General features: G+C 42.9%; 1 protein-coding gene across 1 annotated transcript in view; it reads left to right on the forward strand.

Annotated features, from left to right (window-relative positions):
• The first annotated feature begins 11,157 nt into the window (after window positions 1-11,157).
• The window catches only part of rngtt (RNA guanylyltransferase and 5'-phosphatase), a 177,547-nt gene continuing 161,737 nt past the window's right edge, over window positions 11,158-26,967 (forward strand). Inside the window, exons 1-9 of the mRNA XM_041860818.2 lie at window positions 11,158-11,286; window positions 11,388-11,604; window positions 12,256-12,365; window positions 12,467-12,570; window positions 12,702-12,790; window positions 17,394-17,469; window positions 18,932-19,184; window positions 19,914-20,023; window positions 20,873-20,974. Of these exons, the coding sequence (XP_041716752.1) occupies window positions 11,541-11,604; window positions 12,256-12,365; window positions 12,467-12,570; window positions 12,702-12,790; window positions 17,394-17,469; window positions 18,932-19,184; window positions 19,914-20,023; window positions 20,873-20,974 (908 nt within the window). The 5' untranslated portion in view covers window positions 11,158-11,286; window positions 11,388-11,540. The remainder of the gene's footprint in view (window positions 11,287-11,387; window positions 11,605-12,255; window positions 12,366-12,466; window positions 12,571-12,701; window positions 12,791-17,393; window positions 17,470-18,931; window positions 19,185-19,913; window positions 20,024-20,872; window positions 20,975-26,967) is intronic.

Consider the following 26,967-nt stretch of genomic DNA (forward strand, 5'->3'; position numbering starts at 1 on the left):
GAACAACTGGTGCTGTGATATTAGGATATCAGGATTCATGGATGCTGTGAGATTAGGATATCAGGACCTGTTTAGACAAAGCAATTGTAACAGTAGAGCAAAGTATCGCAATATATGGGAAAATGGAATGGCTGCAGTGTTGCGGTTAAGAGTGCATGGAATGCTAAGGCTTAAATGTACTAAAGGGTGTATTCTTATTTTAAATGTATGTAGTTCTGTTCTTGTGCTGTAGGCCTATTAATGTTATGTATTATCAATCAATCAATCAATCAGATTTATTTATAAAGCCCTTTTTACATCAGCAGATGTCACAAAGCGCTATACAGAAACCCAGCCTAAAACCCCAAACAGCAAGCAATGCAGATGTGGTCCCTGGAAGAGTCGCTGCTGCTTTAGCAGTAGCTAATGAGGATCCTAATAAAATACTAAATACTAAAATGAACACTGGAGGTAAGTGGAGAGCGTGCTTTGCACTTGGACGTGCCTTGTGGCGGGCTTGCATGACCTGTGATGTCCGTGAATCTGATTGCTCAAGACACACACAGAACCTGCATCCAATATGGACTGATAAATTGTGCAAGAGGCATACTTTGTCCCTCTTTTTAAAGCTTTTGCATCAATATTTTAATTAAACTGTGAGCATGCGCGCAAAATATAACTTCAAACATTTTACCTGTACAGGGACGGGAAAATAGGGTGTGCGGTCTCCCAAAGTTTTTAATCCGATCACTGCAGCAGCTCCTACTTCCGCAATGAGGTTATGACCACATGCATGTCCAATGCCCGGCAGTGCGTCGTATTCACTCAAGAAGCCAACATTTATGACATGATTGTTCCCCTTGCCACCGACAGGTCCCCAAATGGCACAGAATGCTGTCTTGAGTTTAAAATGACTGTCCACAGTCCATCCTTTCTCCTCTGAGAAAAAAGTTACTAACCTGTCGTGGTACTTTCTTTCTTCATATGCGAGTTCTGGGCAACTCCATATGTCGTTGCTAAAACGATTAAGCCTGTCTTTGGCTTCGTCGATACAACTGCCAACTTTTTGTTTTAGCTCCACGAGCGTATCTGTAATGTGCTGAGCCATTTATAACGAGTCGACTGAGTCAGCACTAAACACTGCACTGCAGACAGTAAGAACGCTTCATTTGCTCAGATTGACTGGAGTGTTGTAGCCTAAATCTTGGTCAAAGGACCCATTTATGTTTTATAATGGTAATGTTACACCATGGCTGGACTACCACATTTGGGGCCCGGGGCAGCGACAGTTTTTTGGGGAAATCAGCCAATTTACTGCATTTCAACACATTTTGCCATGGTGCAGAGATTTTTTTGTCGCTGTTTTATAGCTCACCTCATGCTTTTGTTCACATTTTGCCATGTGGCTGAGAAAATGTGGCAGTTTTAAAGCTAATATCCTGCAAATCTACACATTTTGCTATCATATGCTATCTGCTCCCCCCCACACCCCCCGAGTAAACATGTTGCATAATGATATATGGTCAGAGGGGGCACTCTCAACCATTTACTTCAGTCTACAACAACAATTCAGATAGAAGAGTTGGCTCTCCTTCCATAGTTGGCTGATATTCAGCCTGGTTGAATAAAACTAGGTTAGTTCAAAATCAAATCAAATTTTATTTGCCACATGCGCCGAATACAACAGGTGTAGACCTTACAGTGAAATGCTTACTTAGAAGCTTTTAACCAATAATGCAGTTTTAAGAAAGAAAGTGTTAAGTTAAAAATAAAACATAATTAAAGAGCAGCAGTAAAATTAAATAACAGTAGGGAGGCTATATACAGGGGGTACTGGTACAGAGTCAATGTGCGGGGGCACCGATTAGTCAAGGTAATTGAGGTAATATGTACATGTGGGTAGAGTTAAAGTGACTATGCATAGATAATAAACAGAGTAGCAGCAGCGTAAAAGAGGGGGTGGGGTGGTGGTGACAATGCAAATAGTCCGGGTAGCCATGATTAGCTGTTCAGGAGTCTTATGTCTTGGGGGTAGAAGCTGTTAAGATGCCTTTTGGACCTAGACTTGGCGCTCCGGTACTGCTTGCCGTGCGGTAGCAGAGAGAACAGTATATGACTAGGGTGGCTGGAGTCTTTGACAATTTTACACCGCCTGGTATAGAGATCCTGGATGGCAGGAAGCTTGGCCCCAGTGATGTACTAGGCCGTACGCACTACATTTACATTTACATTTTAGTCATTTAGCAGATGCTCTTATCCAGAGCGACTTAGTGAGTGCATAAATGTTTTCTTCTGTAGTGCCTTGCGGTCGGAGGCCGAGCAGTTGCCATACCAGGCAGTGATGCAACCAGTCAGGATGCTCTCGATGGTGCAGCTGTAGAACTTTTTGAGGATCTGAGGACCCATGCCAAATCTTTTCAGTCTCCTGAGGGGGAATAGGCTTTGTCGTGGCCTCTTCACAACTGTCTTGGTGTGTTTGAACCATGATAGTTTGTTGGTGATGTGGACACCAAGGAACTTGAAGCTCTCAACCTGTTCCACTACAGCCCCGTCGATGAGAATGGGGGCGTGCTCAGTCCTCTTTTTTTTCCTGTAGTCCACAATCATCTCCTTTGTCTTGATCACGTTGAGGGAGAGGTTGTTATCCTGGCACCACACGGCCAGGTCTCTGACCTCCTCCCTATAGGCTGTCTCATCGTTGTTGGTGATCAGGCCTACCACTGTTGTGTCGTTGGTAAACTTAATGATGGTGTTGGAGTCGTGCCTGGCCATGCAGTCATGGGTAAACAGGGAGTACAGGAGGGGACTGAGCACGCACCCCTGAGGGGCCCCCGTGTTGAGGATCAGCGTGGCAGACGTGTTGTTACCTACCCTTACCACCTGGGGGCGGCCTGTCAGGAAGTCCAGGATCCAGTTGCAGAGGGAGGTGTTTAGTCACAGGGTCCTTAGCTTAGTGATGAGCTTTGAGGGCACTATGGTGTTGAACGCTGAGCTGTAGTCAATGAATAGCATTCTCATGTAGGTGTTCCTCTTGTCCAGGTGGGAAAGGGCAGTGTGGAGTGCAATAGAGATTGCATCATTTATGGATCTGTTGGGGCGGTATGCAAATTGGAGTGGGTCTAGGGTTTCTGGGATAATGGTGTTGATGTGAGCCATGACCAGCCTTTCAAAGCACTTCATAGCTACAGACGTGAGTGCTATGGGTCGGTAGTCATTTAGGCAGGTTATCTTAGTGTTCTTGGGCACAGGGACTATGGTGGTCTGCTTGAAGCATGTTGGTATTACAGACTCAGTCAGGAACATGTTGAAAGACACTTGCCAGTTGGTCAGCGCATGCTCAGAGTACACATCCTGGTAATCCGTCTGTGAATGTTGACCTGCTTAAAAGTCTTATTCACATCGGCTACGGAGAGCGTGAACACATAGTCATCCGGAACAGCTGATGCTCTCATGCATGCTTCAGTGTTGCTTGCCTCGAAGCGAGCATAGAAGTGATTTAGCTCGTCTGGTAGGCTCGTGTCACTGGGCAGCTCGCCTTTGTAGTCTGTAATAGTTTGCATGCCCTGCCACATCCGACGAGCGCCGGAGCCGGTGTAGTACGATTCAATCTTAGTCCTGTATTGACTCTTTGCCTGTTTGATGGTTCGTCGGAGGGCATAGCGGGATTTCTTATAAGCGTCCGGGTTAGAGTCCTGCTCCTTGAAAGCGGCAGCTCTACCCTTTAGCTCAGTGCAGATGTTGCCTGTAATCCATGGCTTCTGGTTGGGGTATGTACGTACGGTCACTGCGGGGACGACATCATCGATGCACTTATTGACGATGCCAGTGACTGATGTGGTGTACTCCTCAATGCCATCGGAAGAATCCCGGAACATATTCCAGTCTGTGCTAGCAAAACAGTCCTGTAGCTTAGCATCTGCATCATCTGACCACTTCCTTATTAACCGAGTCACTGATGCTTCCTGGTTTAGTTTTTGCTTATAAACAGGAATCAGGAAGATAGAATTATGGTCAGATTTGCCAAATGGAGGGCGAGCTTTGTACATGTCTCTGTGTGTGGAGTAAAGGTGGTCTACAGTTTTTGTTCCCTCTGGTTGCACATTTAACATGCTGGTAGAAATGAGGTAGAACGGATGCAAGTTTCCATGCATTAAAGTCCCCGGCCACTAGGAGCGCTGCCCTGTTTGCTTATGGCCTTATATAGTTCATTGAGTGCAATCTTAATGCCAGCATCGGTTTGTGGTGGTATATAGACAGCTATGAAAAATATAGAAGAAAACTCTCTTGGTAAATAGTGTGGTCTACTGCTTATCATGACATACTCTACCTCAGGCGAGCAAACCCTCGAGACTTCCTTAGTATTAGGTTTCGTGCACCAGCTGTTGTTTACAAATATACACCGCCACCCCTTGTCTTACCGGAGTCAGCCATTCTATCCTGCCGATGTACCGTATATCCCGCCAGCTGTACGTTATCCATGTCATCGTTCAGCCACGACTCGGTGAAACATAAGATATTACAGTTTTTAATGTCCCGTTGGTAGGATATCCTTGATTTTAGGTCGTCCATTTCGTTTTCCAATGATTATACGTTGGCTAATAGGATTGATGGAAGAGGCAGATTACTCGCTCGCCGTCAGCTCCTTACAAGCCACCCCGACCTATGTATCCACTTTGCACAGTTCAAAGTGGGTACACCACATTACATAAATGTGTTGCTTACATTTGTTTATTTTTCGCTGTTGTGTAACTTATCCTCAACCACTTCTCTGATGTTGTATACAGATGTAGGATCTTAATTTGTGCAGGTTTGCTACAGCAGGAAAAGAATCCTGCAGCAACAGGAAATGTGAATTATGTGGATTATAATTAATGGACATTTTTCTAGGGATTTATACATTTTTCGTAAGCGAAAATCAAGTCTGAAATGTAAAAGTGGAAATTAAACTTCAGAAGCCTTTTTAAACCTCAAATACACTACACATTTACTACTGCATTGCAGGAAGGTTCTCCTGCAACAGGGTGATCTGATTAAGATCCTACATCTGTAATATATTAGATTACATCTAATATTATATGTTAGATTATTAGAGTAATATACCCATTCATTTATGGGAAGACTGACTGGCATTGTGAAGTTTGTACCATCTCAGCCTTTTCAACTGAGAAATTTTTCTGGTGAGGGCTGATGGGGAACAGACAGACAACATATTGGGGGCAGCCAATATTTTTGTCAATTTAGATATGAAATGCATCAAAAATAAAAAATATTTTTCAAATTGCAGTGTGTTTTTTTTTTTTTTAACATGTATACAAATTTAGTGACTGGACTAAAACAACTGTTTTGAACAATTGGAACATAATGAGTCGATCTTCAGTACAGTAATACAATTTCATCATTTGTGACATCACTAATGTGAGTCAAAGAACAAGAACTAGCAACTGCCTGGCTCCAGAGGGAAGGGATCAGATCACCTATCTCGGTCAATGAGAGAAGATTTGAAATAGACAAGATGGCTGCATACACATTGTTTGATTACTTCATGGAGCAAAACATTGATGTAAATTTAACTGAGCATTTTCTAAATTCAAACAAACCCCCTGCAACTAGACATGGACGTTTAGAAGACATTGGTTGTTAGGAATTGAGGAAGTGTCGCCACGTTAAGGTTGGTCAAAACTTCTCTGCGTTATGCCAAACAGTACCTAACCTGTAACAGCTAATGGAGCATCACATTAGCCTGTTACAATCTGTTAGCGTCAAATGTTTGTTGTTACATAATAATAAAGATCACGTAATTCTAAATGATCATATACATCTTACTTCAGGTAAACATCATTCTCAGTGCTTTAGCGGGCAAATGAAAGACATTAAATAAAAATACAAAGCGTTTTTTTTTTAAACAACAGAAATGAGCCAAGTGTTAGAGAGTCAAAAGAACAAGCACTCAGTGCTGAATGTCTGTTTTCAGCAAGGCAGTTGTCCTCCTCAAAGGGAATTCTTGATTCTGAGACTTTCACTGTAATTCCATCTTCTTAATCTCGCCCACCCAGCCAGCTCCATCGGCCGTTGAGCCTGGAGCCAGGTTACCGTACAGTGGTTCCCCAACTCCATTCCTCGAAAACCTCCAACAGGACACATTTGTATTGTAGCCCCAGACAAGCACACCTGATTCAACTTGTCGACTAATCACCAAGCCGTTGATGAGTTGAATGAGGTGCGTTTGTCCGGGGCTACAACAAAAATGTCTACCGTAGGACTGGAGTAGGGAAACAATCTTCCTTCTACAGAGTTCCCTTAAGATTGTGGGTCCTCTCTACAGTGCATTCATTGAAATAGCAGCCACAGCAGGTGGGGTGAGGTTCACAGAACCCCAAACCTTCACACAACTCTACGCTCGCCACTATGGGGACCCGTGTTGGTTTCCAGTCAGTCTTGTGCAAATTGGTAAGAAAATCTTTCTTACGTTCAATGTGCCTCAATGGGCACTGCAGCCCATTATTTGCAGTAAAAAAAGTGCACCAGTTCATGGTGAACATCTTTAGGCTTCAGTAACAAAACTAGACTTTGTTGAAATAACATGAAAAATATACACTTATATTACACGTTTACAGAATACACATTTACAGAAGTTCATAAAAAATCCCAAAACACAAGCCTGTTTGCGCAAAACAATGTGAAATTGTATTACAGTTTAAAAACTCATTACATTCGGTTGCTGTTAAGTTATAGTTCCAGTTCTTCAGTGCCGAATTTCTTGTCATTGATCAGGTATAGAAGGATCGTTCCTGATTTTCCATCCATTGTGATCATGGTTTATCTTGAACCTTCAGCAAAGACTTCAAATGAAAAGTCATTTTCTCTCGGCTGTGGTCGGAATGTTGGGGGGCAGTTTCACCAACCCAGTGACTGGGTGGTTTGGGCAGGACACTTGGAGACGGGGGCTCGCTGAATTTAGCTCCAGCATAGATCTTCTCTCCGTCTTTGAGCTCCTCCTCGGGTACAAGCTCAGCTGGGGATACATTCACGATCTTGGCACTGTCAGCTGAGTTGAAGGGCTTCTTCTCCTCTCTATGGAGGAGCTGGAAGGGAGCAGAGGGTGGCTTCTGGTAGCAGCTGCTGTCGCTTTTCATTACTGAGAGAGTATTGCCAGGTGCATTAGCGTGCCTGCTCCTATGGCTCCGGGTGTTCAGATTCTGGGCAGCTTGATTGTGTCTATTGAGGTTGTGGACAGACTGGCCTGCTGGTGCTGTGGCTCTCTCCACTCTCCCACTTTTTGACTTCAGCAGCTGGGAGGAAAGAAAAACAAAATTACAATCTCACAAGGTCAGAACCATTCTAACATGGTTATGTAAATTGACTTTCTATTTTGATTGCTACGCAGAACACTTGAGGAAAGAAACAATAATTGCCAGTTCCACCTCATTTGTTTTTGGTGTCAATGCCTTATGTAAACATCTCAGCAACTGGCACATCACCAGCATGTTGAAATCCTTCAAAACAAGTAACCTAAATACCTGTAGCATGTCTATTCTGGTCCATCTTTTTAATAAAGTGTACAATGTGAACCTTATTCCTATAGGTCCACGGATAAGCATACCAGTGTGGGGTCGTGGGTTGAATATACATTTGTAAATATGCAAATTCAGAGTTTTTAGCCGTCAAAATAAAGTACGGGGAGGGGGGACTCCATCCCACTGTTTCAAGCGAAATTGTGTCACGTTGCATAATAATGCGTGTTGTTTACACTATGAATGATGGCTAATGGATACAAAGCGGCGTAACTTTTCATTAAGAATAGACAAAAAAAGACATCCAAATGTACAAGCACAGAATAACGAAAAACATCTTGTTCTCAAATTAACTCAATTTTATACCTCTTTCTTTGTTCCCTGCTAAAGATGATGAAGGGTAATCGCAGTTGACTGGGTCCGGTTGGTCGCGAGCTCGGCACTCTGCACTGGGGATTTCGAAACTGCGACATAGTTGTTGTCTGCCAGGCGCATGGGGTTGTTTCTCATCGGTTTTTGCTGGTGTGTCCGCTGCAACCCCAACGTTGTCGAACGCAGTTTTCTTCCACCTTTCTTCAGCAGTGCTTGCCTTGGTTTGATTAGGTTGGCCCCGACATGGTGACAGGTCAAAATTGATGGCTTACTGTTTTCAATATGATGACTTAGTGATTCGCCCAACATGACTTCAAAGTCCCGTGAAGGTGGCGAGGGAGGATACATCGACGGAACTAGCTACGCTAACTTCTGAAAAATAGTCAGGCTTGGCTAACGTAACCAGCTACCGACGTTAAGTTATTTACCTCATTGGCTTAGTACTTCGCTATCAACAGCTAACGTTTGTCGCTGGCGGAACTGAAGTCTCCAAAAACCTCTATGCAGATCAATTGCAGTGGGTTTTTGATAGTACATTGAGGACGAGTTCAACGATGTTGATGGCGTAGCTAATCTTGTAACTCTAAACTAGGTCTTCGAAGACTCGAGATGGCGCTTCTTCTTCTTCGATGAGGTTTAACCGCGGATGCCATCCAATTTGTTGCATTACCGCCACCTACTAGACTGGAGTACAACTCCCTTATATTTTGCTTGTAAAATAAATAAATACCCTACCATCTAACACTACACTCACAAATTCAAAAATATTATTAATCATTAACACCCCCCTACTCCACTATTTAAATATATTCACTCCTACCTCATGCCCTCGACCTGAAATGGGACATCACCACTTAACACTCCCTGTAACTCTTCTGATGTCATGTCTCGCACACCCAATACCTCTCTGCAGCTGCCACCACAACCTCAATTTTCTTTGACTTACGTTCCATCCCTGCAGTACAATTAATAACCATTGCTATAAATGCTAAAAATCCAATCTTACTGAAACATATATCACTTGTTGGCCTATCCCTCTGTACTGGTGCAAACCTACTACTCTCACCACTCCTCACCCTTGACCAATCTTCCTCTACTTTCTTCACTGCCTCAGCATATGACAACTTCTTCACTACTCTTACCCTGGAAACCTCAACCTGCCTCTCTCGCACAGGTCATTTCTGATCCCCAGCCCCATGGGCACCCCTACAGTTATCACATACCACTACTTTCCCCAATGCTACACATTCCTTTGTCTCATGCCCTTGTGCACACCGTGTGTAGGAACCTCCCTCCTACACACTGCTGCCACATGCCCATAAGTTTGACAACTGTAACATCGTAATGTATTCGGCACATAAGCTCGTAGAGGATAACTTATATATCCTAACTTCACTTTGTCAGGCAAAGACTCAACTTCAAAACTCAAAAGAACAGACAATTACTCTTCTGTTTCCCCACTCTCGCCACCCTGTTTGCGTCGCACCAAACGACGAGCATCACAAACACCGGAATCTTCCCCTTCAGTTGGTCAACTTTTATATTTACATTTACTGCTACCCCAGTAATCACTCCTTTCAATGGCACCCTTTTCCTGAGAGCGAAACAATTCACAATTATTTCCCCCATTTGTTTAACTCTGAGCGCCTTCTCCCTCTGACCAACAGAAACACAAACAATTATCACTAGACCACTTTGAGATGGCGCATGACAACTTCCTGACTATACACGCTATTCGCAAAACCCCGGATGTACATAGCCGCCACCATTTTAATTGGACAATGCAGGGGAAGCATGAAATTGCAGACCTCCCATGTTGGAAATTAAGTAATGTATGTTGTCATTCATTCTCATGATGGGTACTTTCCAAGCCTTCGAGTATCGGGGCCTGGGGGTATCTATCTGACTGGCCACCTGCCTCTCTGTCTGTCAGTGTAACACAGTAATATAATCATTTTCATTACACAGAGAGATGTTTTCCAGACACACATTATTGTTTTGTTTTCCTCATGTGTCTGTCCTCTGAGCCAGGCAGCCAGCACTGTTTTAGTATTCAGATCGCACTGAGGGAGGGCATTCAAGCTGTTGCTGAGCTCTTGTACATCTGCTTGCCTGGTTGGATCCGCAGCATCAAAATCGCTAGGCAACAGCTGCTGCCTGTGTTGCTGGGCCGGGGGAAAAGTCTCATCACATGAGCAGACCCTCTGTGATTGGACATCCTGATCAACATTTTCTCCATTTCATTTTCTTTTTCCACATACACACACACAAAGATTACGTAATGATTGTTCAGATTTGGTGGTCTGATGTACACTCATAGTATCGTAGACAGCTGTCCTGGCCACATGTTCCCTAAACAAAGGGAAGGGAAATTAATCCTGTCATGTGCATATTTGTCCTCTGTCCCTCTGCTCCATGAGCACGTGCACTACCATACTATTGCACTCAGTTGAGCAACATTACATGATCAGACACAACAACATCTGTGCCTGTCATGGGCTGGGTAGTGAGGGATATGGGCAGGATATCTTATTTACATTATATAATTACGGGTTGAATGGATCAGATATTGTATTGGAATCCCCTTTGTATCTACAGTATATAAAAACATCAGACCAATAATATATAATTAATACTCACATTCATACATATGATATGAAGGGTGGCATGGAGAACTGCATGGATGAGGCATGTAGAGAACCTAAAACAGAGAAAAGTTCTCCCTTTGAGGGTAGTGCGTACGTCCCAGTACATCACTGGGGCCAAGCTTCCTGCCATCCAGGATCTCTATACCAGGCGGTGTAAAATTGTCAAAGACTCCAACTACCCTAGTCATAGACTGTTCTCTCTGCTATCGCACGGCAAGTGGTACCGGAGTGCCAAGTCTAGGTCCAAAAGACTTCTCAACAGCTTCTACCCCCAAGCCATAAGACTCCTGAACAGCTAATCATGGCTACCCGGACTATTCGCACTGCCCCCCCCCCCCACCCCACCACCACCCCCCACTTCTGCTATTATTTTCTCAACACTTTTTTGTTGTTGTTTTATTTTACTTCTTTATAAAAAAAAAAATGCATTGTTGGTTAAGGGCTGTAAGTAAGCATTTCACTGTAATGTCTACAGTAAAGTAAAGTACAGATGAAACAAAACTACTTAAGGACTTTACCCCACTTTGTTTGTGTCATATTTTGTTGCGGTTGTACAATTTCATAATTTACGAAATAGTCTTCCACACATTAAGCAACGAGGAATTTTGGGGTTAGTCTACCACCTAATGGTTATTTTAAGTAACTGCCATCTAATGGCAAAACAGCGCGGTGCACACTGGGAGAAATTGAGGATTTGATTTGAGTTAATTCATGGACATTTATTTGGGTTCTTGAGAAAACGGAGGATTACCTCGACATTTGGACATTGAACAATCGTGAGTAAAAACCTATATTTGAATTGATTTTCTTATTCCTGTATTAGATCCTAAGGGCTGGGTTAGGCCCTACATCTAACAAAATGATCTTAATTTTCAAGGCCCCAAATCCGCAGAGCATTGGCGCACGAGAGCTCGCGGTGAAGGGTGATCTCTCAGGGAACGTAACACCGATGTTCAGCTAACGGACTTGCTGTGGCTAACGTTGGCTACTTCTTCAGTTTGTGAAATTACAGTAGCCACGCTTGGACAAAATGTCACACACTGGGCCTCCCCCTCGATGGCGGAATTGTCCTAGAAGAGGACAACCTGTAGCAGGTGAGTGGCGAAAGCTTGTTGTGTTGCTACAACATTGGCTACAGTACTGGTGTTGTGGCGCACGAGCTACCTAGCTAACTGTCTCGCACACGGCAACTTGTCTCACATTTTGTTAACACAAGTCAATGATTCAGACCTTTTTATGACCTTTCGTTTGATCAACTATGTATTCACTGGACGAGAACCGCGTGTCACCTTAGACTAGAGGCAAAACCCCAATGCAAACACTGTTAGCTAACGTTATGTTAGCCCTTGTAGAAGTCGAGTACATCACGTGTCACAACAAACCAGCATACATATCTATTCGTGTTAATATGACGTGCTCAACAAGAAAAACAGACTAAAAATAAAGCTAAAGTAAACACTAATGGTCGGTGTTTCTATAGCTACCCCAGCTAAGAAGGATGTGTGTTTTTGTAGTTAGGATTAGCTAGCCAGATTAGGATACATGAAACGTCGCATGCCATTCGCTTAGAACCATGGAAATGAATCATGCTTACTAAGGGCGCTCCTTTTACGTTTTATTTCATGTAAATGAGCTAATAACCATAGGACAGTGAGTGTAGATACATGAGTGGTACTGTTTTCATGGTGTCTGTATATGTTGTGGTGACCAGTCTGTGACCCCTCTTACTTTCACTGTCTCACCAGGTAAATTCCTGCCAATGAAAACTATGTTGGGCCCCAAGTATGATGACAAAGTGCCAGAAGAGAACAGGTTTCATCCAAGCATGCTATCCCAGTATTTAAAGAGTCTAAAGGTATATATTTCCTGATGTTGAAATTTGTTTACTAGTAATTTGTCTCTGTTTGGGAAAATATACATCGTTTAATGTCAACGTATGTTTTGTGTCTTCTCTAGGTTAAAATGGGTTTGCTTGTTGATCTAACAAACACTACTCGCTTCTATGACCGCAACGAGATCGAAAAAGAGGGTGTTAAATATGTGAAGCTTCAGTGCAAAGGGTATGTATGAGTGACCTGTTTTTAAAACTCAATATTTATTGTCCATGTTTACATATAGAATTGCCACTAGTTCAAAATAATGATATAATTTCGTGATTGAATATGTTGTGATGAGTTCCTTCCTTGTTTAGCCATGGAGAGTGTCCTTCAGCAGAGACCACTGCGAAGTTCATCAGACTATGTGAGCACTTCATGGAGAAGACTCCAACTGAATTGATAGGTAAGGAATGTTTGTACTGGAGCTGTACATTTCTTCTTCATTGTCGGACAATGTCCCAGGGTCTGGCTTGTTGTTCACGTGGAAAAACATGTTATTTATGATTTTGATAAGAGTCAAGAGGTGTAATTCAGTTACATTTAAACCTATTGCAACAATATCCCAAAGAACATCAGTCTCCTCTTTGGGGTGTTGTATTATAGCATATGCCTTCATATCACTCCAAAACAGATTTTAAAGTAAGAGTAGGTCCACGTTTGTACACTAGGGGGAGCCTGAATATAACTACCAACAAGTTCTCATCTTATCAGTCACCCTCCCTTCCTAATATTATTTCAGCTCTTTGTGATATGATGCATTTTGTGTTTGTAAATACTAAATATTTTATAAAAGCAATTGCATCTAGGGCCTCCTGAGTAGTGCAGCGGTCTAAGGCACTGCATCGCAATGCTTGAGGCTTCACTACAGACCCGGGTTCGATCCTAGGCTGTGTCACATCCGGCCATGAACCCGATAGGGCGGCGCACAATTCGCCCAGCGTCATCCGGGTTAGGGGAGGGTTTGGCCAGTGGGGCTTTACTTGGCTTATCGCGCTCTAGCGACGCCTGTTGGGGAGTTGCAGTGATGAGACAAGATCGTAATTTGATAGCACGAAATTGGGGAGAAAAAGGGGCAAAAAAAATATATACACATTTGTAATCGCATCTTCGCATGCTTTCTTATAGAATTATAACCGTGTATTGGTTTATGGTCCGCTCTGCTCATAGAGGTGGTGACACACAGTAATTGATACTGATCATAAGCCAGAATATTGATAAACAAATTAGGTGGAAGCCTGAAATGTGTAGCGGCTTTTGCAGGTGCAATGTTTAGTATAGATCACCATATGTGTATGCAATCACTTTGTTTTAGCTCAGTGTGTGGCCTGCCTGAGTATACCTTGGACCACCTTGCCCCTTAACATTAAGATCACTTTATTGGTCAATTGCACACAAGGTCCAACCTAAATGTGACTTCCGCTTTTAACCCAATCCCTCCGAAAGACACCCCTACATACACATAAACCCTTGCTGCTTAGTGAGGCTTGAAGGCAAATAAACCAATTCCAAAACATTGCAGTTATGAATAAGGAATGCATAATCTCCCGTTGTGCTTTTTGTATGGCCTTGAGCATGTAGTAGTCAGTGGGAGATGCTGAAGTGTGCAGTAAATTAATATACAGTATATTGTCTGCTTGAAATTCAACTTCCACAAACAGATGTTCCTACAGGATGCTTTAAATTATTCTCCTGATGTCTCAGTTGTGTTGCACTTCACTGTTCCCAATGACACTATGTCTGAAATCTGTCTTGCCTACTACTTACTTAAACTGCATAATGTGTACTAATCGTACTACATACTATTTAGAACATACTTTTTAGCGGTTAAGAGCATGGGCTAGTAACCCAAAGTTTGCTGGTTCGAATCCCCGTGGCGACTAGGTGAAAAATCTGTCAATGTGCCCTTGAGCAAGGCACTTAACCCTAATTGCCCCTGTAAGTCCCTCTAGATAAGACCGTCTGCTAAATGACAAATCTAAATGTAATGTATAAAAAAACGAATGCAGTAAGCAACAAATATCAGCATGCTAGGCTCATTCTACTGAAAATGTGTCATCTAATTCGCAATTACGTTGATTCCTGCCACTCGTTCATTTTGGTACAGTGCGTCTCCTCAGCTGATTATGAGCTATTGTCAGACACACGTGGGTCTCTAAAGACTATTTTCATCCTGAGAAGTGTGCAGCGAATTCTACTAGATGAAAAGCCGAAAGGAGTATGACATCCTGGCATTTAAAGCATACTACATTCTCAAAATTTCACATACTATAAATCTTTCTGTTTTCTGATACCCAAAATACATACTATTTAGAATGCAAGTACGGGTATTCAGACACGGCCACGGTGTCTTTTGCCAAAGCTCCATCCAAGGCTACTAGAGCACCGAGGTGTACTTCCATGCTGTGACCAGCAGGGGGCTCTGTGGCACTCTGTTGTGGCTTCTGGCAGTGCAGTTCCACAGCCACTGGAGCCTCAGGGTAGACTATATGAATGTCATTATAAAAATGTCCACTGTCGGCCACCCATTGATCTTCATCTGTTCTCTCTCTGGTATTAATGCAGCCTTTGAAATTAGACAGCGGGACTGGTGAATGTAACCCTATTTGGCGGGGGGGTAGATCAGCTATGAAATTACCAGACAAATTTGTCAATCAAATAACATTTATTTGCATCATCCCCCCCCAAATAAAAATTAAATCATCATCATTACCGGAGACTTCATCTCCATTTCTGTTGCCGGACAGACGGATAGACAACAGCTTGTCATGTCTGATTGCTGTGGGGGAGATATGAGAGGATGTTAAATGGTGTTAGAGCAGTCAAGCAGAGGTCAGTCAGTGGAAAAGTCTGTAAATGCAACCATTGGAGAATGCCATGCATTGACAATTCAGACTTTGTATCTGAGAGAGTGAGAGTGACTTTCTTTGATCGTATTTTCAGAGATTTCATCAGAGATCTGCTGTTGCCTTGTCTACCCAGTGAGTTCCCATTTTATACCGCTCTCCAATTCTTCCCTTTTTAAAGTTGATAGAAACCGCTGAATACCAATGACCGACTGCATCATAGCTGAGAGAGATGCTTCACAGACTGTCAATCAAACATGTTTTTTCACTCAAACCAGATCTCAATGTTGATAGATGCTCTGCCACTAACATACATTTAAAGAGGTGTGAAGATTTTGTTTGCCCCTATTATACTTCCCTGCTTTGAAAAATGTCAACGCAAACATAAACCGATTCCTTGTGTGCCCTGGCTGTTTCTTTGTCCCTCCTCCACCCCACCCCTCCCTAGCGTTAGATTGGGTCTGCTGTTTTTATTCATAAAGCGACTCAGTGTAAGAGTGCTGATCTAGGATCAGGTTCTCCCTGTCCGTTCATTATCTAAAAAAAGCAAAACAGATCCTAGATCTGCACTCCTACTCTGAAATGCTTTATGAATACGGGCCTTTGTGTATGTAGCAGAGGTGTGGACTCGAGTCATGTGACTTGGACTCGAGTCAGACTCGAGTCATGAATTTGATGACTTCAGACTCGACTCGACAAAATGTACAAAGACTTGCAACTCGACTTGGACTTTAACATCAATGACTCGTGACTTGACTTGGACTTGCGCCTTATGACTCGAGAAGACTTGCTACGAGGACTTGTAATGACTTGCAAAGGCTTGCTAAGAGGACTTGAAATGACTCGAAACTAAAATGTAGGACTTTGGACTCGACTTGAGACTTGATGGCTTTGACTTTTGACTCGACTTGGGACTTGCCTCATCCTTGACTCGGGACTCGAGGGCAAAGACTTGAGACTTACTTGTGACTTGCATAACAATGACTTTGTCCCACCTCTGGTATGTAGCATAACCTCCAGACACAGTCAGATAGTGGCTGATGAACTGGTTTTAAAGTAACTGCCCAGTGTTTCCAGATGTCTATGAAATATGAGCTTTATTTACTTATAATATGAGTGAAGTTGTTTTCCTTCCCCCCCCAAAAGGTAATTAAGTATGTTAAAAGGCTGCTTTTCTGTGTTGGAATGGTGTGGGTGTACCCCAACAACAGAATGGTGTGGGCATATAGTGGTCATTAAAATTTTTTATGCAAGTAGACCGCTGATTGGCCAGCTCATCTTCCTCTAGAGCCCTGATTGGCCAGCTGGTCCTCCTCAAGGAGATGACATGTTCTCATGTTCTATGAGAAAATAGCAAGCATTTTTGAAACGGTCTAAGGTGGGATTTTTTATTTTTTTGGTCATTTTAGCAGACACTCTTATCCAGAGCGACTTACAGTTAGTGAGTGATTACATTTATTTATTTTTCACACTTTTTTAAAGTGTTTTTTCTGTAATTTATGCTTTGGCCACAAATGCATGTATAGACTCCTTTCTGTGTTTGCAAACATTGCCGCACAATGGCGATGCGCGCAAGTTGGTGGCAGAACACGGAGGAGATCTTATAGAACGCCAGCAAAAAAAAGCCTCTATTTACATGTTGCTAATCAGTGCATTTCACACTACTTTTGGATTATAATTGGATTTTAAGGCTCGTATGAATGTCCTGCTTAATATAATATTTGTGTCAACATCGCAAGTCAACTGCATTATACTTAAAACACTTCAACTTCAAACAGTAAAATGGCTCTTTGGCTAGCTTTTGTATAATTAACATAATAAAAAAAATCCCCATCAACATCCATCAGTTTAAGCTAGAGATATCCGCCAATGTCGCCCTTCCGCATCTGCGGTGAAAGGTGGCAGAGCTAGAGCGGTATTTGTCAGTCCATGAGACATCCCGAAAATCGATCTTCTCACGAAAACGTCTGTGGCATCTGACCGGTTTAAAAAAAGCAATGAAAGTATGGAGGTAGTTTTGTGCCTACCCAAAAAAAAGGGGTTAAATATGTATTTGTTGAATACAATTGCGAGTGTACACACACACACGATTGTAGTAGTAGTGACAGATGAGCGCTTTGCTTTATTGACATGTGCGGTGTCTTTCTCTCTCTCCTCCCACAGGTGTCCACTGCACTCACGGCTTCAATCGGACAGGCTTTCTTATCTGTGCATACCTGGTAGAGAAGTTGGACTGGAGGTAAGGCCTACCAATCCCGATCAATCAACACCCCACGGAAATGTGTTTGTCACACATTACTTCTCTGTGTGTGCATCTCACTGCCAAATCACATGTTCATGTATTCTAACATTGACCACACAACCAACACAATTCCCATAGTGGTTTGGCTTGCATCACTTCTGTGTGTTCAGGTTGGACCCCTGTAGTCCCCTTAGGGGTGGAGCCATGTTGCCGTGGAAGCAGACTTAAGCCTTGTGGTTGACCGGGTTGGCTTCTATCAGAGACTTCTATTACAACTATTTCTGCCTGCACAAACCATATGATAAGCGCCAATACAAAACCGACCACCTCATTGACACACCTCTGCAATAAAAGTCTCTGGGTTCTATATATGTGATGTCACGAGGAGGGATGCAGTCAGTATCAGTAAAGTCACGCTTGGGGAAAGACGGAGGCTCTCAGGCTGGTGGTGAAGAGTCAACTCCACACCTGACTCCAGAGGTGCTGAATAATTTACCGCAGGGGATGAGTGTGTCTTTAGGCAGAAAGAGAATGTGGATCTGTAAATGGGTCTAGAAAAGGTTAGCAGAATCTGTTAATTCCCTTGGGGTCAGTGTTGGACGTATAGACAGGATGAGGATGAACAACCTCCTCATTCCCCCCCGCATTTCCTCTGGTTAAATAATCCCACAGTACATACAGACAGAGAGAGTCTGAGATGTGCATCAGTTCTGGTTCTGGATGACAATATCACATGTGGTTCATATTTCCTTTCTCACACTGTCAGCCACAGAATCAGTCAGCAGACATACAATAACTACTCTGCTACTTAGCAGCGATCTGATCAGATACGTTTGTTGAATAATTTTTGGTCAAATAGGATTGATGAGCTGAGACGTCTAGTACGCTGATAGCTTGTTGACATCCTGTCTCTAGAGAGGTCTGCTGTGAGGCTAGAGGGCCTGACTGATGTTTTTATTGGATAACATCAAGGTTATATGGTGGCAACCAGCGCTGAACAATACGGTTTTTGGCAGCAGCCAACCCAGCCAGCCAAACCTTGCACTGTTTCTCGTTCAGGTGCATACCTCAGGGCTCTACAGTGCGACCATTTTACTCGCATATGCGCCTAAATATTTTGCAGTGCGACCTGACATTTTAGGAGCACCAGTGCGCCTAGAAAAATTAAGCATTCTAGCTTTAATACCTCAAATATTTGTTATTGTGCTCCTACATTTCTTTGTGCGCCTACATTTTTAAACTTAGGCGCACACATGCTCCTTGTAAAAAAGGTCAGCGTAGAGCCCTGTACCTGAATCGTCATTAAGTGGAAAAGGAATTGGTTCAAGGGGCACAGTTTTCTCAATCGTGTCAGACAGAATAGATTACACTTTCCTCCAAAACTCATAAATGTCATGACAATCCAGGGCCTGACTGATGTTCTGTTGTGTTCCTCTGTGTGTCTCTTGATGTGGGTCAGTGTCGAGGCGGCGGTGGCTGCGTTCGCCCAGGCCCGCGCCCCTGGGATCTACAAAGGCGACTACCTCAAGGAGCTCTTCCGTCGCTATGGAGACGCGGAAGACGCGCCCGCCGCCCCCGTGATGCCAGAGTGGTGCTTCGACGACGATGGCGACCAGGACGACGACGGCAACGTGATTGGCCAAGAGTCTCAGTCAGGCCCCTCCTCCTCTGAGTCGGCGCCGGGGAAACGGAGGAAGGAGAGACTAAAATTTGTGAGACTCAGACTGACTGAGAAAAGGGAGGGCACTGGGGAAATGGGCTGTTGCCAAGTAGAGAGGCTGTGTCCCTAATGGTACCCTATCCCCTATATAGGAAATGGGTTGCCATTTGGGATGCAGTCTGAGAGTGACTGAGACAGAGCACTGGGGAAATGGGCTGTAGCTTAGGAGCGAGAGAGGATATCCATTGGTTCTGCTCCAGATGACACATAGCTCATGTGGTGTGACTGAGAGCCGTGTGGGACCCTCTGTGAAATTGTTGCTCTCCAAATATACATCATATGCCTCTTAAGTCGGTTCCGAGAGGAGACTCCTCTGAAGTGAAACGAACAGGGGCAAATTTGCTTAAATCACAAGAAAGGAAAGATCCTGGGCCCTCATCTATTTTTCAATCTGTATCCCAAATGGCACTTCTATTTAGTGAACTACTTTGGACCAGGGCACATAGGGCTCTGGTTGGAAGTAGTGCACTAGATAGGGAATAGGGTGCCATTTGGGATGTAGTCTCAGTCACAGACCCAATGAGTGCACCACACCATGGAATGATGGCATTAGATAACATCAAATCTTCCCCAAATGTTATTTCTGGGCTGTTTCCTGAGCTGTCAGGACAGTGTGTTTTGAATAGGACGTCAATGTTTAAAATTTAAAAAATAAATAAATAGTTATTCTCCCAAATATCCAAGTCCCAACCTGTTGTGTGTCATGTTCTCTCTTTCTCAGGGTGCTATATTCGTGGAGGGGGTCACAGTGAAAGGCGTCACACAGGTCACCGTACAGCCTAAACTGGCCGAGATCCAACGGAAGTGTCAGGAGTTTGCGGAATGGGAAAAGTGAGGATTCTTTCACTCTACCAATCTCTTTCTAAATCTCTCTCTCTTTGTCATATCTACCCGTCTGGTAGCACTGTGTGTGTGACTCACTCTTACTGGATCGTTCTATAGGCTTTGTACTGTCATAGGCGTCCGCATGCTTCCCATCTGAAGCAGTTTGTGCATATATTATGACGACATTTTGTGACGTTTTGGTCTTCGGCGAGGGTTCTTTCGTGCGCATGCCATTTTTTTTTTTTGGCAAGTCGAAGGTTGGTAGCCAAAGTCTATGCCCCTTCGTCTGTGATTGGTTAACAGTAAGGATTCTTCAATGAAGTGTTTGTCATTCAACGAGAGACTCGTTTTCATGCACATTTTTTAAATAGAGAAATACTGCACCAAACATCTGAGTTGGATGTAAAATTGTGTGGCTAAGACCTCGGAACAAAATAACTCAAGAAATCTAATATTTTTTAGATTAATTCTGACTATTTTGAGGAAGTGTATACTGGGTACGGCGTCTCAAGAGGGAGAGAGTACTATTGCCACTTTTGTCTCGTTTTTCGAGCGGTCTTTTAAGCAAGTATGCAAGGCACAGACATTCACTTCGCCTGTTCTGCTAGGAGCAACTCAAACCTAGTATGCAGACGCTTTGAGACACCAGGGTAGGAAATGACTGTTCTGCCGTAGATGTCTTTCTTTACTAGCGATATGGAGGAATTGTGTTGTTTCAGCTCTACAGCCTCATAATGTTTCATATAAGAGAGGAGTTTCATATAAGAGTTTATAAAGCCTTCTGAATTTCCAGTCCCTGATGTTCTCACCAGGACATTGTTGATTAAAAAAAGTTGTATTCTGTGTGTGTTCTAGGTCCGGGTTTCCAGGTGCTCAGCCCGTGTCCATGGACAGGCGGAACCTTCGCTTTCTGGAACAGAATCCCTACAAGGTCAGCTGGAAGGCCGACGGCACACGGTGAGTCCCTCGTCTCTCGGTGTCCTCCTCCCTCCTCCTATATGACCACAAAGGGCTCACAACAGGTTGGTTAACACACTTATAGAATTCCCATCCAGCTGTGCTTCACTGGAGGACTTGAATATGAATCAATATGTGCAGTGGATTTGGCTACTTAGCGGTTTTCTCTCTCTTCTCTCCCTGGTATTTAGCTTCCAGTCCTCACTGAGACTATGCAGGAATATTATGGTGAGCAGCACATGCCTTTATATGGCAGTATCTGACTGTGCACTCAGCACTGAGCCACTGGCTTCATTTCTCGTTCATTTTCCTGGCCTATTAGTTCGGGACTGTGAGCTGAATACTAACATTGTTCCCGTACACTGCACCCATGGATTTTAATAAACTTTGATTAGCCCAGCGCACTTGAGTGGCTGCGCTACTCGGTTTGTGTGGAGATTTATTGGCTGCAATTGCGGAGTGGCTGGACCGAGGCAACCACAGGAGTAGCCAGGGGCTGTGGCTGTCTCCCACATCCTCCTTCCCATTGGAATAAGACTTCCAACAGACCAACACAGTCTTCCCAATCACTTGTCAGTGTGAATTGTTTTGCCTTCCCATACCCTGGAGGGGGGTGTACTTGTTTTTAGTATTCTGGCGGCCTGTGCTGAAACACTTTCTCTCTTGATACGCTGGTGAATATTTTGTCAGCTGGTGATTGTCAAGCAAATAACTGTCGGTCTCACGGTAATTGACCGTTCATTAACATAAATACATTTGCATCTCCTGGCTTCCACACATAGCCTACAAGCCATTTTTAAAAGTCTAATAAATCCATGTAATATAGCCTACACCTTGACAATAAATCCATTATTTATTTTAGACAGGTCTAAAGAAGCATGATATGAAGAAAATGTAGTCTATTTTAGAAGAAAAGAATAGCTCTAATACTCTGAGTTGTCCTTATGTTAGGTCCTGATGTGGCTATGCCAAATGGCTGTGGGCTACACTAGTTAATTTAGCAGACAAGATTTGCTTATAATTCCATGGCATTATTTTATATTATTTTATAGTATGAAGAATACAATTGAACAAAGCTGAATAAAATATAAATATTTTCTCCAAACGATTTGAGGGAGTGGGCACACGTGGCTATTCTGTGTTGAGCAGTTAACAAAGAAATAGGTACTCCTATATGCTTAATTTAGAGTTATTAATGTAACTTTAGTTGTTCTACAAACGTAGGGCTATATGTTTAGATTTTTAATACATTGTAAGGCTGCATGATGAGACTAATGATGATTAGAAAAAAGTCGCTTGAAAGGCATGAGCTCTGCTTTGTTTTTTGTGCAGGCTGGACACACTCCAATAGTCTCTCATTCACAATTTGACAAGCACTTGATAATGCCTTGAATTTCACGACCAGCATCCCCTTTGTGGCCGTAATCCATGCGTTGTGCCCTTCTCCCTGAGTGTGCTGCGCAATCCGAAGCGTCTCTCTCTCACATGGCTCTCCGTCACGTGATCAGGTCTTTCTCACAGGCTACAAGTTAAGACAGACACATCTGGGACGCAACTGCGCGCATCCTTATCCAATTCCGAGGTGCATATTGAAGATATTGGAAGAACTGTCCACATTTACTTTTCGTCAGCCAACAAGATGACTAGGCCTAACGAACAGCAAAAGCACTAGCCAATGTCAATCTACTATCCCCCATAGTACAAAAGTTGACCTATTCTGTGCGAGAAATAAATATTCCAAACATAGTCTGGGACAGTTGTGGGATGCGATAGATCGCTAATTAATACAACCACTAGCATCAAAAAACCTTTTTTATGCAATGTGGCTGACTCAACAGATCAGAACGTTTAGCATAAAATGTTGATAAACTATTAAGTTATTTCTTCACATAATAAGCACAGCAATGGGCACATGGTAGTAGGCTATAAGCGCGAATGTTCCATTAGCAGAAAACACCATTATCAAAAGTGACCGCAAATGCAATTATGCATGTAATGCTTTTATTGTAAAGGTGCATTTTTATGGTGAAAATGATCTTCCCCAAACTTGAAACTCACGTACTGCTTATATATGCCAGTTAGGCTCTACACCCCTTGTAAAGCGGATTACTGTGCTTAATTTTAAGAAGTTATTTGCCCACTTTAGTTGTGATACAAAACGTATTAAAACATATAGGCCTATGGGCTAGGCTACAGGAGGTGTGCGACTGATTCGATAGGCTAATATTGTCACCCATCAGACTATTCTTGATTTAATCTTTACATATACTAAATAATATATGTGTGAAATTTGTTTTGATTTAGAATGGACCACTATCATGCACCTGTATCGAAACGGGCAGCGGGAAAAAATACATGTCATCTATGCACTTAAATTGTGAATGGAGGACGCTTTTCCACGTGGTTTATTTTCATGCCAGCCAGATAGGCTATTCTCCTGTTGTAAGTATAAGCAATGTGCTTAATATTAGGAAAGTTGAGAAAAAAATATAGTAGGCCTAGCCTATAGAAAGCTGATGGGATCGTTTTTTAAAATTAGCGGACATCACTCTGTTTTCTCCCGCAATTGCATGGTCTATAGAAATATTGCGCAACATGAGCTCATGGGCTCTCATGAAGTGTTTGATTAGATTTTCAAATTAATTTGCATTGATGTCAGAGTGATTAGAGGGACAATAGTGCTGAGTACCAGGGAGTTAGCAAGTTTGGTAGGCTACAAATGACCAGCAGCAGCATCAGAGCTTGGAGAAGCCTAATTACCGTGACTAAACGGTCTTGTGGAATTTGACTGCCTTCATGACTCGTGAGTGCCGGTGTGGCGGTAATACGTTCACCGCAACAGCCCTAGAAGGAACTAACATGTCCAGCCGGCTCTCTTCAGCCACCAACCCTTGGTCAATGTCACTGATGGGGTCCTTGGCGCACTGGGTCTTTTCGAAGAACGGCCCCAGTTACTCCTCCTTTATATAAGTGAGAAGAACCAGGCCCACCTTGTTCATTTAGGGGCATTTCCCTTAGTCGGTACAGAGGCGGTGTCCCCATCTGTCTATACTGTACGTCTGTCCTTTTCATGACTGCAAGCCATAGGCTGATGGCAGGCCGTGCTTAGAGCAGATTTATGTTTTCCAGAGCTGAGATGGATTTCCCATCTAAAACTCCTTGGTTGCATCCCAAATGCCACCCTATTCCCTACATAGTGCCCTACTTTTGAACAGGGCCCATAGGGGTAGTGCACTGTATAGGGAATAGGGTGCTCTTGTGTTGTTCAGATAAATGAGAGTAGCTTGTTTTCTCCTGAGAGACCAGCCAGGCCTTCTTATTCACTTTGTAACGGCTCGCCTGTGGTGGAACCACTGCCTCCCCGCCCGCCCGCCCACTGCCTGCCTGACTCTGCCTTTCTGCTTTCCTCCAACCACTTCTTAAAATGTTCCTTCATCTTATTGTCACTTTTTAATGCATCTCCAATCGCTAATTGTACAGGAGATGAAACAAGCTCACTCTATGGCTTTTTGCTTCCCCTGGCCTGCACTCCAAAGTACATTATGAATGAGCCCTTGTGGGTTGAAGCCATGGTAAATGTTCAAATTGTTGCTCTGTAGTTTTTTTTTTGGTAATATCAATCGGGAGTGAGTCGTGCCAGTGCATTCATGCACGACTGAGTAGCATCATCATGAGCAGGGCCCAGTCATAGTTTAAATGCCCAGTTGGAAGGGAAGCAAAAGAAAGAATGGAAGTGAAAGTAGTGGGAAGGAGGAGTCATTGAATAGGTGCAAGTCTGTCAGAAACTGACGCTGATCTATTCTTTGCTGGAGCAAATTGAGCCCTTCACACCAGATAAGACATCTTATCGCACAATGCACAGTACGGCTCAATCAGTACACCAATAACAGGGCTTAGAGATATCGATGCAATGATACTTCCTGAGATTTGCCATGGGGGATTGCTTTCTGGTTGATGCAGCTGTCCACCTTTTTGAGTTTACCTAACCTTGTACATGCTGTCTGGTATCTATCCTAAAGGTTACAGCTCAATGCTACAACCAGTCTAATGTGAGACTCCATTCTCCCCATCCCCATTCCTCAGAGCTTCTCATCACTCAGCCAGAGACCTCTTACCTTGGATGTATTCATTAGTTGGAATCTGTTGCAAAATGCTTCATCTGTTGCGAAAAGTTTTGCAATAGAAACAGTTTACTGTTTGCTCTAGGAACCAAATGGAAGCAAACGGAATGAAACTGGGAGGGACCTACCTGAATTTGTTGCAAAACATTTTCAGTTTGAAGTAAACGGACAGAATCAGACTAAAGAATACACCCCTTGACATCTCTTACAGAAAGGCAACCCTCGCAGGCATCTCATATTTTTGATTTAACCGACCTGGAAGACCAGGTGTGTTTCAATTTAGGCAATCACTGAACTTATCAATTAGCTCAATTGACCAGGTGTGGTGCCCATGTTGGACAAAATTATTCAGTACCTGCGGCACTCCAGGACCAGGTTTGCCTACCCCTGTCTTACAGTAACTGTCCAGTGAAAAAAATATATAAAAAAAATAACATATACTACCGTTCAAAGGTTTGGGGTCACTTAGAAATGTCCTTGTTTTTTGAAAGAAAAGCAATTTTTTTTGTCCATTAAAATAAAATGTTGTTTGCTAAGTTTATCATTTTAAAAGGCTAATTGATCATTAGAAAACCCTTTTGCAATTATGTTAGCACTGCCCATCTTAATCTTTTATTTTTATTGGCCAGTCTGAGATATGGCTTTTTCTTTGCAACTCTGTCTAGAAGGTCAGCATCCCGGAGTCGCCTCTTCACTGTTGACGTTGAGACTGGTGTTTTGCGGGTACTATTTAATGAAGCTGCCAGTTGAGGACCTGTGAGGCACCTGTTTCTCAAACTAGACACTCAAATGTATTTTGTCCTCTTGCTCAGTTGTGCACCGGGGCCTCCCACTCTTTCTATTCTGGTTAGTGCCAGTTTGCGCTGTTCTGTGAAGGGAGTAGTACACAGCGTTGTACGAGATTTTCAGTTTCTTGGCAATTTCTCGCATGGAATAGCCTTCATTTCTCAGAACAAGAATAGACTGACGAGTTTCAGAAGAAAGTTATTTGTTTCTGGCCATTTTGAGCCTGTAATCGAACCTACAATTGCTGATGCTCCAGATACTCAACTAGTCTCAAGAAGGCCAGTTTTATTGCTTCTTTAATCAGAACAACAGTTTTGAGCTGTGCTAACAGAATTGCAAAAGTGTTTTCAAATGATCAATTAGCCTTTTAAAATGATAAACTTGGATTAGCAAACACAACGTGCCATTGGAACACAGGACTGATGGTTGCTGATAATGGGCCTCTGTACGCCTATGTAGATATTCCATAAAAAATCAGCAGTTTCCAGCTACAATAGCCATTTACAACATTAGCAATGTCTACACTGTATTTCTGATCAATTTGATGTTATTTTAATGGACAAAAAAATTGCTTTTCTTTCGAAAACAAGGACATTTTGAACGGTAGTTTATATATATTTTTATTTATTTTTAAACCTCATATTCTTTTAGCTCATACCCAAATAATGTTGTTGACCCATCCTTTACTTGTAGGTGTGGCGAAAGCATACATTAAAGAAAAAACACTCGTTTTGACAGCTTTTAGAGATGAGAATGGATCAGTTAGGTTACGCTCCTCTGCCTCAGCTAAGCTGACACTAATGGCTTACTGTGTTTTTCTCACTGTTTTTCATATTATTTTCTTCCAGTGTGCTAAGCTGACAACAGTAATGCCTTACAGTCATTGTTCCTTTAGGCCTACATCTTATTCTATCTTACATCTATTTCTATTCAGGTAGTGTGAAAGGTTCACACTGAGTTGAATGTCTGACATTGGTTTAAGATGCGTGCAGAGCATATAGGATTATTCAGAGCAAGTTTTTTTTGTGTGGATATTTGCATGATTGTCTCTTCTTAGGCGGCGGTGGAGCTCAGGTAATGAGCGCC

The sequence above is a fragment of the Coregonus clupeaformis genome, chromosome 33 (assembly GCF_020615455.1).
Source record: "Coregonus clupeaformis isolate EN_2021a chromosome 33, ASM2061545v1, whole genome shotgun sequence".
Lineage (NCBI taxonomy): Eukaryota > Metazoa > Chordata > Actinopteri > Salmoniformes > Salmonidae > Coregonus > Coregonus clupeaformis.